This window comes from Grammomys surdaster, unplaced genomic scaffold (genome assembly GCF_004785775.1).
Source record: "Grammomys surdaster isolate TR1022 unplaced genomic scaffold, NIH_TR_1.0 371, whole genome shotgun sequence".
In the NCBI taxonomy this organism is placed as follows: domain Eukaryota; kingdom Metazoa; phylum Chordata; class Mammalia; order Rodentia; family Muridae; genus Grammomys; species Grammomys surdaster.
The window spans coordinates 2,575,014-2,595,869 of NW_021604790.1; the positions used below are offsets into that span (position 1 = coordinate 2,575,014).

Consider the following 20,856-nt stretch of genomic DNA (forward strand, 5'->3'; position numbering starts at 1 on the left):
ACATGGGAAGGAACATCAAGTAGGTCTGAGTGACAACTCAAATGTTTAAAATGGTGAGGAACTAATGACTCACAGACTGTAAAGGATGATGTGGAGTATACAGTTGTTTGTTTGGAGAGTGAGTGAGAGACGGCAACTACTAAGCTGGAATCAAGGCTTGTTGAAGTATAGTGCCAACATCACCTTGGACTCAAGATGAGTCAAAGGTTGACTTACTGAGCAGCTCTAGGTGTTTTGTTCTGTTTAAGAGATGGGCCTCAAAGCATGGTGGGTTCATATCTGTAATCCCAAGTCCAACTACATCACTATAACTGTCTGATTAAATAAAAGCAGCAACAAGACAACAAACCAAAATCAGTAACTCACACAGAAACACAGAAGACACTTGACTGTCATGCTGCAGAAGCTAGCTCCGAGTTTCTGTTTCAGTAACTACAAGAGTATGTCACTGTATATGACTCAGAATTTTTTTTTAGGTGGGAACCAATTAAAATTAAGTGGAAAAACTAACATCATCAAGACTAAGCCAAACAGATATGTTGAGGTGAGCTGTGATCTTCTGCTCGATGTATTGCAAGAATCCCTAGTGACACAAATAGGAAGTTACAGACAAAAGTGTGAAATGAAGGTGCTTTACGTTTTTCTTGTTTTTTTGTTTTTTTTTTTTCAGTCCTGAAGAACAAACCAGGCTTTGAACATATTCACTCTGAGCTACCCCTCCAGCCCCAATGTTTACTAGTAAGCACCGCTATAGGTTCATTCTAGGAAAAAGGTTCCTTGCAGTCTGAATTTGAGGCTTTTACATCTATCAGCAGACAAACATTTTTAAGATATGTAAGATAACTAAAAGAGCAGGGAAGTGGGGATGGAAACCCTTAAGCTTCGTATTTACCTGTAGCTTATTACTAAGCCGACAAGACTAGGACACGATCACTGTTTACTGCGCACTCAGACATGTCAGGACTTAGTAAGTAATCATATGTAGGTTATTTCTTTAAGCATAGTTGGTTTTATCACTGGGGATTTCAAAAGGTAATAAAACAGAGTGCAAGAATTAGAATCACAGTGCCTACACTTTTATACTTAGAAAGTTTAAGCAGAGTCTCAATTATTTTTATATTAATGACTTCACAAAAATCTTAGAAAATTTGAGAAGAACTAGCAAATAGGGGCATTTAAAAGTTTCCTTTCTCCTTCTCTAAAAAAGATCACAAATGAGAGTAACCATACTGCTGCTTTTTTCAGAAACTGGACCTTAAGAAAGGTAACAGTATTTCCCAGGACCTGCCTCCAGTAGTTTGCCAGTAACAAAGCTTTTCTCCAAAGCTCTCATGGTGAAAATCTGATAGAGGATGCCAGCTAGGACTGTCATGGCATTAAAGCACTTACCTCTTCCCTCGGAGCCATAAGAACCCTCTGTCTTGCTTGAAGGCAGCACAAAGTGCCTTTATAATTTTAGAGCACCAATTTGAAAAAGGCAGGCCTGGATATAAGTCCATTGTCCACAGAAGAGGATAAAACACATGATCCTATCTCCTATGAGGTACTATATCCTAGTTAGCTGTGCTGTGGCAAAGTCAACTGATAATTCCTCACAATTCTGAATAGAGGCCAGGCAAGCTGAGAGAGGTGGGCATGGGACTCTAGAGTGGGCACGGGACTCTAGAGGCCAGCATGGTTTTATAGTGAATGCCCTCTCTTGAAACAAGAAAAAAGACAGGAAGGAAGGAATGAAAGAGTGCAGAGAAGAGCTGGAATTATAAAAGTCATTTACGACTCTTTTGTTGATAAATTTATAACACGCTGTCCTGAGATTCTACAAATTGTAGAAAGACAAGAATATGAGGAAAGATGATATGGTCTACTTTTCAACAAAAACAAAACAAAAAACCAAAGTCATACATACTCCAACTGGTTTTTTTTGCTTTGCTTTGTATTTAGAGATAGAAACTTCTATGTAGCTCAGGCTGGCTTCAAATTAAAAATCTTCCTGCCTTCACCTACTGAGATCTCAGACTCATGTCATGATGTGTAGGTCTTTTAATATGTAAAGTGTACTTCTGACTCAGGTGAAGGAATGAACTGACATGCATTTGTGAATGACACGGCTAAAGATCTTCCTCCAAGTCATGACTCTCAAACATATTCTGTATTAGTGGACAGTATTTTTGAGTTCTCTGTAAGAAACTCATAATTTTATATATTATACATGTATGTATGTATGTATGTGTGTGTGTGTGTATGCATGCATGTGTGCCTTTTTATGCTTGTGCATATGGAAACTATAGGTTGGGTTGTCTTTATCACCTTCCACTTTGATTTTTGAGAGATGATCTCTCACTGAACCTGCTAATTAGTAAGGCTGATTAGAGATCCTGGGATATTCATGTCTCTGCCTCTCCAGCACAGAAATGATAGGTACAGGCTGCTTCCTGCTTTGTACATGGGTGCTAGGGATCAGAATTTACAGTATCACACTTGTGCTACAAGCACTTTACAAAGGAGCAATCTGACAAGTGTCAGGACACAACACTGGGGAGGAGAGTTCTGTGTCTACGAGGTATGTGTGTGTAGAGGCTCAGAGCTGATGGAGGGTATCTTCCTTAATCACCTTCCCCTTACATACTGAGGCGGGGCCTCTCACTGAGCTCTTACCATTTTGGCTAGTCTAGATAGTTGACTTGCTCCTGAGATGTCAGGTATACTACCACACCCATCTAAGAGACTGTGTCCGGTCCTCACACTTGTAAAGCAAGTACTTTACCATTTGAATCATCTCCTCAGATCTCTGAATTCTTAATTTTATATTTTTATTTTGATTATCTAAAAGAGTTTAACATTTTGGATCTAGACAAGCTCTTTATAAATGTTTATGATATAACCAGAGATGTAAAATAATTATGATCTGTGCTAAGCAAACATGAAACAATAACATCATCTATTTCAAGGTTTTCAAGAGTTAACCTCAGTACCAGAGACTGTAATTCTGGGCCAGGTAATTCTTTATTTTCAGGTACTTCTTGTGCACTGTAGAATATTTAAAAGGATCCCACTCACTTGACCTCAAAAATACCACCACTTAGTTAAAGTAACCTGAAATGTACCCAGACAGCAACTCTGAAGTACCCCTGAGGAACAGGCTCTCTCCAGGCTGATAACTACTGTAATTGAGTAGAATAGTGAAATAAATCAGTCAGCATATACAGGAAAACAAATGAGAATGGCAAAAAATAAATAAATAAAATAAATAAATAAATAAAGATAAATGAATGAATGAATGAATCAAGCTGCAACAATTTCTATTACACTTAAGTTGAGAGCTGTATCACTGAGGTTTGAATTTTATTAGTTTTGCACTTTCTTAAATACTTTGCTTTGATAGAAATTCTTTCTTCTTAAAATGCAACTTTGAGGCTGGGGAGATAGCCCAGCCATCTTGTATGGTATGGTGACATAATCCTAAAATCCTGACACTGGCTGGGTATCTGTGGAGGGCCACCATAAGCTGAAGACCAGCTTGGTCTACACAGGGAGATCTGGGACGTTTAAAGACCCTATTTGTTTGTTTGAAAGCAATTTAACTGAAATGACTATCAAGAGCCTAAGAGGGTGGCCCTGGTGGTATAAAAAGCAAACTCGACAATCCATAAGAACAAGCCAAAGAGTTGCACTCTTCCACAGCCTCTGAATCAGGTCCTGCCTCTAGGTTCCTGTCCTTACTTCCCTCAGTGATGAACTGTTACTTAGGATATAAATCCTTTCCTCTTTAAGTTGCCTTTGGTCAAGGTGTTTCTATTTCCTCAAGGTAGACACTTATTAAGACAAAGTGGCTTGGTTTCTGTTAAGATACAGTGTGTCTAACTTTATTTTTCTTCAGGATTTAGTTACTTTTCAAGGCATATGGAGTGTAACAAAATGACTTACTGATAGGAAATAGTAGTAGCCAATAAAACTTGAATTCTTATATATGCAGACATTCAGAAGAATACAGTCTAGGATAACTCTTCAAAAGTTTAACATGTTGAAGAAAGGGGAGAAACTGACATAAGCTCTCCCAGTGGTCCTCAGATCAATTGCCATATTGAAAAAAATTAGAAACTACTTAAAAGCCACAAGCATTACTTCAGGTTTAAGAAAGTCACGAGTAGCAGGGGGTTTATCTATGTTAGGATAGCTCCCATGGGAAAAAAAAATCAAGACTCTCAGGTACAAAAATAAAGACTGGCTAATGTAAGAAGCCATCGCACCCATCAGCTCCACAGTTGTTAACAACGACATCTTTCTCCTTGATTCTCGATCCCTTACCTGCTTGTGTGCATGATCGTAAGAGTTGATGTGGTTGTCAAATTCCTGATGTTTTTGATACTGTTTATCACAAAGTTCACAGTAAAAGTTGGCTCTGAGATCTTCTAAGGCTTTTGCAATTGCCTTTTCTTTGTCAACATAATCCTGTGAAGAACCACAAAATAAAACAAAACAAAAAAAACAAACAAAAAACCAAGTTCAGTAGAATTTAGACAGCTACTACCCAAGCAGAGAGAAAAATAGCTTTCCATAAAATTCAATGGCACCAGTAAATGCACTAACAAGTGTTCATGAGAGTGCAATTTTATTTCCCCTTTGGCAATACTGTAGACAAGGTTCTATACCATTCTCGATTTTGTCCTTGAGCAAAATATAAGACACAATGTAATCAGGCACAGTGATGTTCAAGACACCCCAGGCTGACAAGATTGCCTTGAGTTCAAAGTTATCCCTAGTACATAGAGATTACTAAATCAACCAGGGTCATACAGCAAATATCTGTGTCATCATGTGCCTCCATTTTATTCATCTTTAAAAGATACTGTTACTTTGAATGTTTGCTTGCATTTATGTTTATGTAATACATATGTGTCAATGCCCACAGAAGCCAAGAGAGTGTGTTTAGATCCCTGGAATGGTGTTACAGGCAGTTGTGACCTGCCATGTAGGTACTGGGAACTGAATCCACGTCCTCTTCGAGAATAGCAGGTGCCTTTAACTTTTAAGTCATCCCTCCTGCCCCATTATACCTCCTATTTTTAGTTTTAATTTGAATAATGCTTATACTAAACAAGATCAAGAGAAATTAGATCTATCCAAAAGGACTCAAGGTTCAACATAAAGAGAGAAAAAAAAAAACAGTCAGTAAAACATATCCTATTACTAAGGGTGTGTGTATGTGTGTGTGTGTGTGTGGGGGGGGAGGTTGTTACATGATTTTCTCAATTAGTTACAAAGAAATAAAACTCTGGCAAAGTCTAATTTCTCTTCCATGGTAAGAACTTCAACAAACAGGATAGGGAAAAATCCATGAAAAGCGTTTAGCTAGTGAGCTGTGACTGCCCTTGGAAAGCTTGAGAGGAAGAGCCTCCTAGACTACATGAGTCCAGGAAAGTTTAGACTACTTTAGTTGGATTCTGTCTCTTCCTACCCCTCAGCAGCTCCCCTTCCCCCCACAAAAAAAAAAAAAAAAAAGAAAGAAAGAAAAAAAAACCCCTTAGCTAACATCACTATGGTGAAAGAATTAAAGTTCCCTCTTAGAGTCAGAAACAAGGCAGAAATACTCACTTGTCTGTTTTGAAGATGGGGTCTTATATATCCCAGGTCGGCCTCAAACTTGCTATGCAACCTTGAACTGCACCATTGTGCCCAGTTTATATAATGCTGGGACTCAAACACAGGCCTTCACACGTAGGCTTGGCAATCACTCTACCAACTGAACAATAACTTCAGCCCCACTCTTACCACATCTGATAGAGTTTGACAAGTCACTATTATTTTGCTTTTGGAGACTTGTTATAAAGCCTAAATGGCCTAGAATTCACCCAGGCTGACAGAGATCCAACTGCTACTGCCTTGTAAATGTTGGGATTAAAGGAATGAGCATGGTTGTTTTTCTTGGAGAAAATCATGTTTTACCTCCTGGCTTTCAAGATCTTTGATTCTGGTGTAGTTTTTAGAAGAGAGTGTCCAGATATAAAGATCTTTTATGCACTCAACTTGGAAGTTCTTGGATTTTCCGTTTATGCTTAGTACACTATTCCACAACCCCACCATAATCCAGGCCAGCCTGCAATTTACTGGCCTCAAACTCATGCCGACAATTTTAGCTGTGTTTATTTTCTTACTGTTTTTGTTGTTGCTGTATTTTTTTTTTAGAAAAAGACTTATTATGTATACAACATTCTGCCTGCATGTATAATGGCATGAAAGAAAATGGCACCAGATCTCATTATAGATGGCTGTGAGCCACCATGTGGTTGCTGAGAATTGAACTCAGGACCTTTGGAAGAGCCAACTCTCCAGTCCTGTTGTCTCAAAAAAACAAAGAGACAGAGACATGTCTCTGGCTGTTCTGAACTGTGCAGAACAGGCTTGCCTTGAACTCACAGAGATCCACCAGCCTCTGGGGGGACTCTTCAGAGGGAATATAAATACTCAAGCCCCAAGAGGTGGAGTGGGCTGTTGGTTAGATGCTGTTGGTTGTGGTTTTCCAAGTAGTTGTGTGCAGAGAAGAAACAATAAAAATCAGATATCCTGACTACAAAGGTCAAATTTATCCCAAGGAACTTGATAACTTGATGTCCCTAATCAGCAGGAAGTGGTACAAGGATAAAAACACCCCCTCTCTCCCTCTACCCTTTTCTCTTTCCTACTATTGGGGGTTGAAAGGGTGGAAAAAAAAAAACCACAAAGTAGCCAAAATTCCAGCTACAAACTTACAAGTTAGAAATGGTTTTATTCTATAGCTCATGCTTCCTAACTTTTATAATTCTTCTGTTTCTATTTTTTTTTGTTGTTGTTGTTATTTTGTTATGAAACAGGGTTTCTCTGTGTTGCCTTGAACTCACAGAGTTCAGCTCTGGATGTCCTGGAACTCTTTGTAGATCAAGCTTTCTCAAACTCAGAGAGAAACGCCTGCCTCTTGAATGCTGGGATAAAAATGTGTGCCGCCATGCCCAGCCTTCCTGTTTTTATTAAACTCATAGGGAGAAACAATGGCCTGGGTTCAAGTTTTACTAAATCAATTACCTTGGTATGTACAGCAAGAGCTGAGTGTGCAGCTAGCTCGGTGGTAAAAGTCTTTCCTAGAGTGCTTAAGACCTTGACCCTTGACCTCAGGGGTGGGGATCTGCTTTTTGACATCTGTTTTGCTTAGAGATTTTAGACTTTTTTTTTTTTTTTGGTTTTTTTCGAGACAGGGTTTCTCTGTGTAGCCCTGGCTGTCCTGGAACTCACTCTGTAGACCAGGCTGGCCTCGAACTCACAAGAGATCCACCTGCCTCTCCGCCTCCTGAGTGCTGGAACTAAAGGTGTGCGCCAACCATTGCCTAGTTGAAGTTACTCCTTAATCTTTTTCAGGAGTTTTGATAGTTTAAGGATTTTCAGCTGTAAGTCATAAAAAGATTCTCAGACTAGGGTGCAGCTCAATGGCTGAGTACACAACCTAACATATTTGAGGCCCCAAATTCAATGCCTAGTTACTTAACCAAAAATTATTATGTTTTTAAATTTAATTTTATTTTCTATGTAAGGGTTTTTGCCTTGGTGTGTACCACAGAAATGGGGAAAATTAATTCACCTTTTAATTTTACATTAAAACATACCCTTTAGGGATGGAGAGATGGCTCAGTGCTTAAGAGCACTGACTGCTCTTCCAGAGGTCCTGAGTTCAATTCCCAACAACCACATGGTGGCTCACAAACATCTGTAATGGGATCTGATGCCCTCTTCTGGTGTATCTGAAGACAGCTACAGTGTACTCATATAAAATAAATAAATAAATAAATAAATCTTCAAAAAATATACATCCCTTAAACCTAACCCGTGTTTATAAAATAAAAAAGTAAGCTATATCTTGAGACCCAACATTAAAAAACATTCATTTCTTGCTTATTTTACTTGTTACATGTAATTATTTGCATATAATTGTGTGTGCAGAAGTCTGTGAAACCAGATCCCCTGGAAATGGAGTTGCAGGAAGTTGTGACTTGCCATGTTGATTCTGGAACCAGAATTCAGGTCCTCTGTAAGACTAATAAGTGTTCTTACCGTATAAGCCATCTCTTCAGCCTCAAAGATTTATTTTTATTTATGTATGTGTGTGTGCTCTGTGTGTAGTAAGTAGGTTGTGTGTACAAGTGTGCAAGGGGACCAGAAGAGGGCAATGGGTTCCCTTGGAGCTGGAGTTACAGGTGGTTGTGGGTTCTAGAAACCAGCTCAGATCCTTAGTCTAATAGTGCATATTATTCCTATAGAATAGAACAGTCATGCTAACCAAACAAACAAACCCAAGGTACCAGAAAAACAGCACAAAGGTTGACCTCTTGCCTTCACGGGCACAGGCAATTTGTGCCTATTTTTAATTTGTTTTTAATTTGTGTGGGTGGATGTGTTATCATTTTGAGATAGTCACTTACACTATAGCCCAGGATGACCTAAAATTCCTTACATAGCTGAAGCTTGCCTTGACCTTAAAGCAGTCATCCTTTCTCGGTCTGTCAAATTTTTGAATTATAGGTACATGTTACTATACTGGCTCAGTACTTAAAAAACAGGAATAGGCCAGTATGATGGCTCAGTGGACAAAAGTACTTGGCACCAAACCTGAATACAATCTGTGGGACCTACATGGTAGAAGGAGACAAGTCATTCCGTGACTGTCCTCTGACCTTCACAGGCCTGTGTGGCATGGACACGGACAGACATGGAGATGGACTTAGGCACAAACAGAGCAAATAACACGTAATTAAAAATCTGTAAAAATATTGAAAGACATACACAAAAAAGGTATAATAAGCTCTAAAAAGGATCAGTCAGGTGAGACAATCTGGAGGGAAGAGAAAGTCAACGAGCCTAGTCATTTTGTTCCATAAACAAACTGTGCTCCACTGGGGCTTCCTGCAGCTTCTACCCATGACTATTCTGGTTTTAATAAGGAGCAGCAGAAATGCCAAGTTCTTCATGTACAATCATTCTAGAGTCTTAAAACAGACAAAATAAGCTCTAGATTTATAACTCTTCTGTAGGTTCTAATTCATTTAAAAATGAACCTCGGTCAGGCTAGTCGGGTAATTCATGCCTTTAATCACAGCACTTGGGAAGCACAGTCAGGTGGATCTCTATGAGTTCAAAGTCAGCCTAGTCTACAGAACAAGATCTATTATAGGACAGCCAAAGCTATACAGAGAAATCTTTAAAAAAAAAAAAAAGCAAACGAACATAATGAATCTAGCCAAGTATGGCGGCACACACCTTTAATCCAAGCCCTCAGGAGGCAGAGGAAAGTCGATCTCTGAATTTGAGGGCAGTCAGGCCTATAAAGTTGAGTTCTAGGATAGCCAGGGAAACAGAGAAACCCTGACTTGAAGTCACTACATTAAAAAAAAAAAAAAAAGTGACCCTAAACATCATTAGAAGCCGGGTGGTGGTGGTGCATGCCTTTAATCCCAGCACTTGGGAGGCAGAGGCAGGCGGATTTCTGAGTTTGAGAGTTCGAGGCTAGCCTGTTCTACAGCGTGAGTTCCAGGATAGCCAGGGCTACACAGAGAAACCCTGTCTCGAAAAAACAAAAACAAAAACAAAACAAAACAAATCATTAGAAGCCCAAACAGCAGTAAGCATCTTTCATTTTTTATTTCATATGTATGAGTGCTTGCCTGAGTGTGTCAAGGTACCACCTGTATGAAGTTCCTTTGGAGGCTAAAGAGCACAGGAACCCTAGGGTAAGAGTCAAAGATGGCCGTGAGTTGCCATGAGGGGGCTGGGGATTGAACTCAGGTCCTCTGGAATAGCAGTCAGTACTCTTAACTGCAGAGTGATCTCTCTATACATTAAAAAAAATTAAAAGTATTTGTTTGTGTATGTTCAATATATGTGAAGCATGTTTAAGTATGTGAATGCAAGGAGGTCAGAGAACAACCTGGGGTGTCGTTCCTCGCCTCCTACCTGTGTGAGGAAGGTCTCTCGCTGTCACTGTATGGACATGATAGATGCTCCCTAGCTTCCAGGGATCATCTTGTTACTGTCTGTTTCCCACAGGAGCACCGGGATTACAGGCATGTACCGCCACATCTGGTATTTTATAACACAAACTCAGGTCGTCAGGTTTTTGTAGTAAATGCTTTATACACGGAGCATCTGCTACGCATTCTTTTTTGTTTTTCTTCTTTTTCAAGTCAGTCTTACTGTGTGACCCTAGTCACTGTCCTCAAACTTTTGGCAGTTCCCCTGCTTCCTCTTCCTAAGTACTTGTGATTACAAGTATGTGCCATCATGTCTAGAACCTTCTCTGCCTCTCGAATGCCAGGAAGACAGGCATACGCCACCATGTCTGAATACCCTGGATTTCAGGAGTCCTTATAGGTATGCTATCACCTCAGTTTTGGTTGTTTTTAAATCTTTAAGTCTGTAAAATGACAATTATCTTAATTTTACTCTATTGTTATCTATCTTAACAATGAAAGGAAATAACAGATCCTTGGTTTCCAAGACTGACGGAAGATTCTTAGGTCTCCAACTAGTGTACCACCCCTTTCTTTATTTCATACTGCTGAGAGAAGTTTAGATACCTAGGCAAGTACTGAGACTCTGAAGGGCCTTTAACAGAAGTCTGACTGAGTAGGCAGGCTATGGCTCTACTTCCCCTTTACATGGTAGAATTTTTTTTTTAACTTTTAAAACAAATCCCTTATTTCTTTCCATTTTCACCTTAAGTATCACAACCAAATAACAGCTTTTATAGGATAATTTTTATTTTCTTTTTAAGATTTATTTATTATGTATACAGTGACCAGAAGAGGGCATCAGATCTCATTACAGATGGTTGTGAGCCACCATGTGGGTGTTGGGAATTGAACTCAGGACCTCTGGGAAGAGCAGAGGTCTTAACCTCTGAAGCATTCTCCAGCTCCTTCTATATGAGAATCTTAATGAGATCCATTCCCTATCTTCTAATTTGCCCATTTTATTTCGGAATGCTTAACTTACATGTTCTAAGCTGCAGTTTATTATGAATAGTCCTTTAAAAAATGAAATTATTCTGGACTAGAGATGGTCAGTATTTAAAAGCACTGTCCACTTTAGCAGAGAATCCAGGTTTAGCTCCCAGCACCTACATAGTGGTTCCCAATCATCTGTAATAAAAGTGCCAGGGGAGAAGGGCAGTGGTGGTGCACGCCTTTAATCCCAGCACTTGGGAGGCAGAGGCAGACAGATTTCTGAGTTTGAGGCCAGCCTGGTCCACAGAGAGAGTTCCAGGACAGCCAGGGCTACACAGAGAAACCCTGTCTCGAAAAAACAAAACAAAACAACAACAACAAAAAAAACCCAAAAAACAACAACAAAAAACCCACATAAAAGTGCCAGGGGATTTGAAAACCACTTCTAGACTTTGAAAGTACCAGGTACACATGTGGCACAGACATATATGTAGATAAAATACCCATACACACGTGTCTCACGTGGTGAGGAGAACTGACTCCCCAGAGTTATCCTTTACTCTCCTTACATATACAGTGGCAAGCACCACCTCCATACCCACCCCATTAAAGAGAAAAAGAATTCACTGTGATGTCCACATGGAGAGAGAGGCAGATAGACAAACATCTACTTTAGGGCTGAGTGCAATTAACAATGAACAAGAAAATTCTTCATTTGTCACAATTAAAACACCTTTGCTCAGGACAGACCCCCTGCTGCCAAGCCAGAGGATCTGAGTTTGCTCTCTGGGTGGAAGTTGTTCTCTGACTTTTATGCATATTGTGGCGTGACACATAAAATGAATGTTCCCCCTCCCCCAAAAAACCATCATCCACTTTCTTTTTTAAAAAGGAAAGCCTCCTCTCAACACCACCCCCGACCCCCCCAAAAAAGAGAAAGCCTTCAAGGACTTAACCACTTTTTTGTTGCTATTACCTTACCTTCTGTATACTACCTGGGACTAATACTTTCAAATACTAATGTAATTTTCCCAACACACATATGGAGTAGGTATTTCAGTTTTTACTGAGGCTATAAAAAGATTATCACAAATCACTATTAAATGTAAACAAATGCTGTCAAGGAGACTCTTCACCAAAATAAGTTTCTTTTCTGTACGAATGTTCTCAAACGACTTTGTTTATGTTACCTTGTACTTCTGCCTCAGCTCTTCTGTGTCTTCTTTTTCTACTTCTAGGACACGACGCCGTTCGGTAGCATCTTCGGCATAATCCAACTTGACAAAAATAGATATATTTATTCTTATTTCCTAAAGTACCCTAGGACTAGCTATGAAAATGTCATTTGCACAAGCGTAATGTTTGATAGCATGAAACTTGTGTTTTCCTCAGCTAGCTCTTGCTCTACTGTCACGTCACAGAAAACAGAAAGCCAAGTTCCTTAATCTCTTTCCTAATGTATGCCATACACCTGACTGCTGATTACAAGACTTCAGTTCAATATTTACTTCCAAACACTGAGAATGAAATGCAGACAGTATTTCAGACAACAAATGAAGGTATTGTAGGTAATGTATGTATGTAACCCTTCATGGGCAGAGCATCTACCACAGCAGTGCTAAGTACACAGCCACACTGTCCATTAAAGGAGTGCCAGAGCCTGACCTGATCTCTCCGTACAACACCGGAAACCCCTCTGCAGGGACATTATTTACATCCTCAGGGCTTCAAGAGCAATACAAAATGAAAACGTCAAATATACTTTTAATTGATCAAAGAAAAAAATTAATTATGCTCCATCTGGTAAGTATATGCTTATACTGACATTTAAGTTGGGAGTTAATGCCAATTTTATATATTCCATAAAATTAATGTCTTAATGAGATCAATTTACCTCCATTTCCATTCGACCCATGCCCATGACATCATACTTGACAACGATTGGAATAGGGTCTGTTCTCCCTGTAACAGGAACACAGAATTAAGTTCAGACATAAAATTTGGCTAACAGATCACTTAGAGATTAGGTTTGGGTGGTTAGATCTTGCCTGAAGTGCAGAGACCAGAAAGCTACAGTGAACCAAATAAAGCCATTCTCACAGCTTCCCTCCGAGCCTTCCTTTCCTGGATCAGACCCAACAACCCACTTTGTTGGCCTAGCTGGAGAGAATTCCAGGTTACTATGGCAAAGCTAAGTGAGTGGGATACGTCAATGGGAAGTTCACAATTAAAAACTTTACAAGTTCTTTTTTTTTGTCTGTTTTTTATAAGACAGGGTCTCATGTAGTCCAGGTTGGCCTCAAACTCATTAAGTAGGTGAGGATGACCTTGAACTCCTGATCCTCCTGTCCCAGAACTCTTCCTGTCTATCCCTTAAACTGGTGGTGAGTCTCTACTTGAATGGGGGCAGAGGACATGCATTTCAAACATCGGAAGAGATTATAAAACAGTATGTTTAACTTTTGTTTTTCAAAAGACAATTTCCAATCAAAAGACAATTTTAAATACAAAACGACAGCTACTTGCCCTTAAGGACAAGACTGGTCTTACTTTGCAGCTGGTGCGGATGGTAAGAGGTAAGCTGTGAAAAGGACTGGTTGCGAAGAAAACTGACTTTCAACTAATTGATCTATGCTGGAGATTTTAAAAGGTAAATGTATATTTAATCCACTCATAACAGCCAAACAAAGCAAAATGGGGCCGACAAGCACTTTACTACCACAGCTGTCTTACATCACAACCTGTGCTGTTCATTGTGATGTAACGGAAAAGGACTTACCTTACCCAGTGTTCACCTTCAGTGAAAAACACAATGTTTACTTCCCTCATCATTTCACTCAGACTGGTGTAAACAATTGGGTTTTGTTTTGTTTTTCTTGTTACACACACACACACACACACACACATACACACATACATATATATAGATATATATATTATACCTTTGGGCAAGAAATTTTAATTTCATCAGGCTAAATCTTGAGTATTATCAAAGAAAATAATTTTTAAAAATTGGTTTGAGTCCTGAAGCATGAAATGAAAATTACCAGCAACACTTGTGTCTGGCTATTATATATTTATGGAATTAATATTTTTTGTCTTTAAATCATACAGAAAAACAAATCCGGAAATTTAACTACTTGTCAACAATATTCCATTATTGACACTCAGAAGTTTAACTACTTATCAATGAGATCCCATTATTGTTTTTAAACAATAAATAGGTAGGAAATGAGCAATTATCATCACAGTCTTTTTTTTTTTTTAAGTAAATAATAAAATGGCTTGCCAGGAAAACAAACCCTTCTAGAATACAGTCTTCTAGTAGATATGTCAAGGCTGCCAGTCAACCCAAGCACAGGTGCCACGCTCACCCCCTCTGCCCAATGGTATAATAAGAGAGCAGTGACTGCAATCTCTAGCAAAAGGACCAAGGTAAAGACAGGTTATAAAAATGACTTCCTAGGTGTAATATCACTTTCATAACGTCTCAGTCAGGGATTTACTGGTAAAAGCAAATAGTCCAATGAAACAATTAAAAAAAAATCAAAGAAATTTATTTTAGAATTTGATTGGTCAGAATTTATTTTGAAAGATTCAACAGTTTTGGTGCCTCTGTACCAAATCGTTTGCCTCTGTAAACCCCTGTTTATAAATTCTGTATTAGTACTTTTGCCTTCTAAGGCAGTCAAAGTTTGTTTAACTTATTTATAAATTGCAGTAGCAAGTGCTAGTGCCCATTACACTGGGGGTGGGGGAATTAAGGTTTTGACTACTAGAATTTAATATTTTAACTGATTCTTTTTGGCAGTTTGAACATATATATCCCTTCTTAACATTACCCTTTAATGAACAAGGATCAGACAAGTTGCATAAGGAAAGGAAAGGAAAATGAAAAGACCAAGCAGAAGGATGAGGCTACAACAGAGAGAGGAAGCCTAACATTGGTGCACTGATGACAAAAGGAGTAATTCAGTCTGAAAATAAAAATTACCACTGCTAAGTTTACCATCACCACAACAAGTCCAGGATCATAATGCTGTAAAAAAGAAACACGGTTTGTTAGGCAGAAACCATCAGGGTAGGAAATAGGCCTTCTAGCAGGCAGACAGGACAGGGGTAAAGTACCAATTGGGCTTTTGTCCCTCCCCCGATTTCAGTGAGGACGGAGGAAGGACATTTTGTGCTACAGCAGCTGTTTTTGTACTGGTCAGATGGGGTGTGAGATTTTTGTACTGCTACTTGAGAACACGAACAATCTCCTCTTCAATAATAACCCAGGGGTGGGGGATGGCTCAGGATGTCAGTCTGTTAAAGGGAGAAAACTAACTCTAGCTTCCAATCTTTCATTTAACAGATTCATTCTGGCAAATCAGTACTCTGAGTCCAAGATGGGACTCCTTATATAAATTACAGTAAAAATTAGATGGAATCAACCAGACATTGATCTACTAATTGTTTTTTCACTAAGAGAACTATATAAGGAACCTGAAGAGACAAGGTCTCAATCCACTTTAAAATAATTAATAACTAGAAGTCTAGAAAACAACTATAGATCTTCAGTGTTTAAAGAACTGAGTTCTGTTAACAATGAGTAAAACTAAGTGGCTCAGCTCAGATCTTTGCTTCCTGTTAAAAAAAGACTTCATAGACTCACCAGCATCTATCCTTCTGTACATAACTAAATCAACTCCAGGAAAAATAACTCCAGGGGGAAAAAAGCCTCAAAACGGCCATCATTTATAATTTCTCCAGAACTAACTCACAGAAAATATCTAAATTACAGACCAACCTGAAGATGAAATTACTACATGCATTAAGTAGTCTACATTATTAAATTATATTATTGCACTATTAAGAAGAATACACAGGTCAAGGGAACAAAATCACAGTGGGAGACAGACTCCAAAGAATATAAACAGAAGAGGTCGCATCATGTTTTGTAACTGATCCAATCATGAAGACTATCACTCAGAATAACCAAATAACAATCAGCTTTTAAACTTTTTATTATTTGTTTGTTTTTAAAGTCAGAGTTTTTCTGTGTAGTCTTGGCTGTCCTGGAGCTCACTCTGTAGATCAGGCTGGCCTTAAACTCATAGAAACCCACCTGCCTCTGCCTCCCAAGTGGTGGGACTAAAAGCATATCTTTTTTTTTCTTCTTTTTTCTTCTATGTGGATTGACGTTTTGCTGGTATGTACACCTGTCTATATAAAGACCCAGGAATTACAGACAGCTGTGAACCACCTACCATGTGGATGCTGGGAATTGAACCCAGGTCTCTTGGAAGAGTAGTCAGAGCTCTTAACCACTGAACTATCTCTCCAGCTCCTTGATCAATTTTTTTAAAAAAGGCAAGCAGTAGTAGCAAAAGTGTGTATTCTCTTGAAGAGCCAACTTCTTTTTAAATTAGCTAAATTCAGTTCCTTATTTTCAAAATATGGAAATATTTATTTAACTTCTATTAAATTATTGAGGACATTTTTGTTTTGTCTTTCACTGGACCCAACGTTAAGAAAATGACCTGTGGGGCTGGAGAGATGGCTCAGTGGTTAAGAGCACTGACTGCACTTCCAGAGGTCCTGAGTTCAAATCCCAGCAACCACATGGTGGCTCAGAACCATCTGTAATGAGATCTGATGCCCTCTTCTGGTGTGTCTGAAGACAGCTACAGTGTATTCATATATAATAAATAAATAAATCTTTAAAAAAAAAAAAAGAAAAAAAAAAAAAAGAAAATGACCTGTGGCTAATAACTGGCTCAGTGGGTAAGGTACCTGCCCTGCAAGGTGACAACCTGAGTTCTGGGATCTCCACAAAGGAAGGAGAGAATCTACTCCACTTCAGACCCATACCTGCTGAGTGATCGTACCGGCCAGATAACCTTATTTTCTAAATAAAGATAAATGATGTTTTGCTAATAAACTGGAATTTGTTTATATATCTACTTTTTGTTTTTGTAGTGGTGAGAATAGAATCCATGAACACTCAAATGCTGACACTAAGCTACCCCAGGACTAATGATCTGTGTTTTCCATTATTTTTATTGTGTATATGTGCTCATATATGTGTGTGATTGTACCTTGCATGTGTGTACACTGGCATATAGACACTAGAGTTCAACCTCAGGTGTCTTCTTTGATTTTTCACCTTATTTTTTGAGACAAGTTCTTTCAGAGAATCTAAGAGTTCTCAGTTGGCTAGTGGGCCAGCGAGCCTGAGAGATCTCCTATCTCTACTATCTCCATGTTTATAGACATGGACTAGGAACCCAGACTTTAGATCTACATGCTTGCAACACAAGCACCGTCTGATTCATCTCCCCAGACACTCTTATGTCGATATGTTTTAATCAAAGAACTCTAAAAAAAACCCAGGCATGGTGGCTCACATCAGGAATTACCAGCATTTGGAAGGCTCAGGATGAGAACTACAGCAAATCCGAGGCTAGCAGGGGCTAAATGAGTTCTAAGCCAGGCAGAGCTGGAAAGGGAGAGGGAGTCCAGGTCTCAAAAACAAAAGCAATGAACACCACAACCACAACAAAGAATGTGCTTATAAAGTGACTACATACAGTTCAGGTATTACTTCAGCATTCACTGAGTGACATTATTAACTTACCCAAAATAAAGGAATTAGTAAGATTAATAACAGTTTGTATGTTTCACTTCAATTCTAAAGTCTGAATGGTAGAAAATATTTGGGGAGCTACACAGCTGACAATAGTAGTATCTTAATGAAATCTTGACAAGCAAATGGCTTCTTGCAGTTGTATCTCCTACCACTGGCTGTGCTGTGTGTTCCATAACCACAGTGAGAAGTTCTTACTATTGCAGGATTATTTTAAAACCCCAAAGACTTTCCAGCTTCCTGCAAACCACTTTCCTTGTACTTTTAACAGTTACCCACCCCAGCACACACACTTTCATGAATTCCTTAGTACAGATTTTTAGGTTTGTCCCCCTAAAAGGCTGGGCTATAAAATTCCATTTCTCCAAGAGAAGACAATCACCAAACAATGAGCTACTACAAGCAGGGGACAGTATAAGTAGACGACTGTCACCTCTACTTTCAATACTGTCATATGGATCAAAAGAAGTGACAAATGAAGCAAGTTCTATAAACAAATTGCTATCCAGAAGGCTGCTGAATGCTGCAAACTCATCACAAGAATTAAAAACCAGCTGTATGTGCGAGTGCCAAGGGTGCTTGTGCTATGTCCAGGTGTACATGTTTAAGAAGACCACAGGACAACTTCTGGTATTGTTCTTTAGGTAATATTCAGCTTGTTTTTTGAGAAAAGCTCTCTCAGAGAGCTTACCATGTAACCTGGGCTAGCTAAGTCAGTCCAAAGGATCTGTGTGTCTCTATTTCCCTCACACTGGAATCACAAAGGTGCCACATCCACTTTTTTGTACCTGGGTTCTGTGGTGAGTCTGGTAAAGACTATGGGGACTTATAAGAAATGGACTAACGAGGCTTTAGAAACCAGAGTGAAATGTTAAGACCTAAAGTGACGTGTCGGGCTGACAACAGCTCAGCAGAGGAAAGCTCTTGCTGTGAAGTTGGACTACATGAGTTCAATCCCTGGAACCCATGTAGAAGGAAAGGAGAAAACTAACTCCACAGAGTTGTCCTGTGACCACAGTCAAACACACACTCATAGACAGGCACAGTGGTAGCACAAGCCTTTAACCCCAGCAATCAGGAGACTGAAGAAGATCCTTGAGTCCAGGCCAGTAAGCGTCTGTGTTGGGGGGTGTGGGGGGGAGGCAGTGGTAGAGGAAGGCAGACACCTTCAAGTTCAAGCGCAGCCTGGTCTACATAATGAGTTTCAGGACAGCCAGGGCTTTATAAAGTCTCAAAGGAACAAGAAGACAAAATCAGATTTGCAAGGCATGTTGGCATATACCCACAATTCCAACACTCTGGAGGCTATGGCAGGATTTCCATTTTGAGGCTATCCCAGGGTACATAGCGACACTATCAATACTTTGGGGGGGTGGGCGGTGGCTTTGTGCTTAGAAGACATTAAACATTTTCTAAATAATATGTCCTGCTATTTATGTTGGGGGTAATCTTTTTGTTTTTTGTTGTTGGAAGCAGGTCTGTGATGTGACCAAGGCTGGGTTTGAGCTTTATATTTCTCCTGAGCTTCCCAAGTCCTGAGAGTATATTTGCTTTCAGCCTCTTTCTTTTCTTTATAACACAGCTTCTAAATAAAATGTACTTTTTATTTGATAGTCTTACAGTCTTCCCAACTTTGGGGGGTACAGTTCAGTTGGTAGTGTTTGCCTAATACACACAAAGCCCTGGCATTGATCCCAACACTACATAATCTGTAATAAATGTAATGACAACTACAGTGGTAAAGGCAAAAGGATCAGAAGTTCAGAAGAATCTCCAGCTACATAGTGAGTATGACTCAAGGAAGCCTTGGCCACATGAGACTATCTGACAAAAATACCAAAATGGGAGGTGGACAGAGGATGGGGGTAGGTAAACAAGCAAAATGGGTCAGCAGAAAAAGGTGCTCCCCACCAAGCCTGATGATCTGAGTTCAGTATCTGGGAATCACATGATAGAAGGAGAGAATCAACCCCTTCAAATTGCTCTTTGACCTCCACATACACACTATATACAGATAAATGCAATAAAAATTTTTAAACACAGGCTGGACGTAGGCCTCCCCATACATGTGTAGCAGATGTGCGGCTTGGTGGTCTTCATGTGGGTCCCAAACAACTGGAGCAGAAGCTATCCCAAAACCTGCTGCCTGTATGAGCTTTTATCTAGCTTGGGCTGCCTTGTCTGGCCTCAGTGGGAAAAGAAGCACCTATCCTCCCAGACTTGAAGTGTCAGGATGGAGGAATACACAGGGGAACCCCACCCACTCAGAGGAGAAGGGAAGGGGATGGGGAAGGATTGTGGGAGGTGGTGACAGGAAAAGGGGCAGTGATCGGGATGTAAAGTGAATAAGTAAAAAAATAAAATAAAATTTTAAATAAAATTGGTAACAATCACTGTTTCTTTTGGAAGAGATACCAACAACCTATAGATATCTATGTTTCATACATCTATCTACTAGCAAATGCATTTGGTCAGAAGTGGAATAGTTGTTTGCTTCAATATTCTCATAACATTTCTGCTTGCTAAGTTGTTAAATAAACTGAAATTCTAAGTTAAATTGTTCAATTTTCTAGTATCACCATTATTAACACTCACAATATATTTGTTATATTTGTTTCCCTCTAAGTCATAAGTAGGTATGGGTTTACATGCTTATTTCTCCTCATCCTCAATTATGTTATATAGCTCAGGTCAGCCTGCTTATGAACCTCCTGCCCCAGCCTCTGGAGTGCTGGGATTACAGGACCACCCCAACCTGCTCGACTCCTAACTCACCTCCTTTTCCTCATCTAATTTACATGTATACAGAGAGAATCTCTTGTAAGCATCATCTGTCAACTAAAAAAGCTTATGGCCAATGAATGAGCTGAGGCAGAAAATAGGAGGTGGGACATCTGTCAGGGATAGAAAACAGTCTGACTAGAGAGATTCACCCAAGAATGCTGAGATGTATGGAAATCAGCACACAGCTGAATTCAGGTTAGAATAAAAGCAATAATAAGAACAAATCGGAGAACAAGCTGAAGCTTATGGCCTAGGCGTTCATTACAATAGTCTCAGAGTTGTCATTTCTGGGAATTAAGTAATCGGGAGAAGCTGGCATTTTTACACATTTGTTCATTCACTGACATATTTATTTATTTACTGGTGGTAGTGGACATGGTGGTGGTGAATATAATAGTGTGTATGTGTGACCAGAGGTCAGAGGTATAAGTCAGCTCTCTCCTCTCACCATGTGGGTCTTGGGTATTCAGCTCGGTG

The 20,856-nt window shown here is 39.4% G+C and overlaps 1 protein-coding gene across 3 annotated transcripts in view; it reads right to left on the reverse strand.

Annotated features, from left to right (window-relative positions):
- Gpatch8 (G-patch domain containing 8) overlaps nucleotides 1-20,856 on the reverse strand; it is a 74,235-nt gene that overhangs the window by 15,738 nt on the left and 37,641 nt on the right. For 2 of the 3 annotated variants that reach the window (XM_028780449.1, XM_028780450.1), the window contains exons 4-6: nucleotides 12,859-12,926; nucleotides 12,155-12,241; nucleotides 4,306-4,449 (exon numbers count right to left, since the gene is read on the reverse strand). In XM_028780449.1, coding sequence (XP_028636282.1) covers nucleotides 4,306-4,449; nucleotides 12,155-12,241; nucleotides 12,859-12,926 — 299 coding nt within the window. Of the gene's footprint in view, nucleotides 1-4,305; nucleotides 4,450-12,154; nucleotides 12,242-12,858; nucleotides 12,927-14,958; nucleotides 15,004-20,856 lie in introns of all 3 variants that reach the window. The other variant, XM_028780451.1, reaches the window with a different exon arrangement.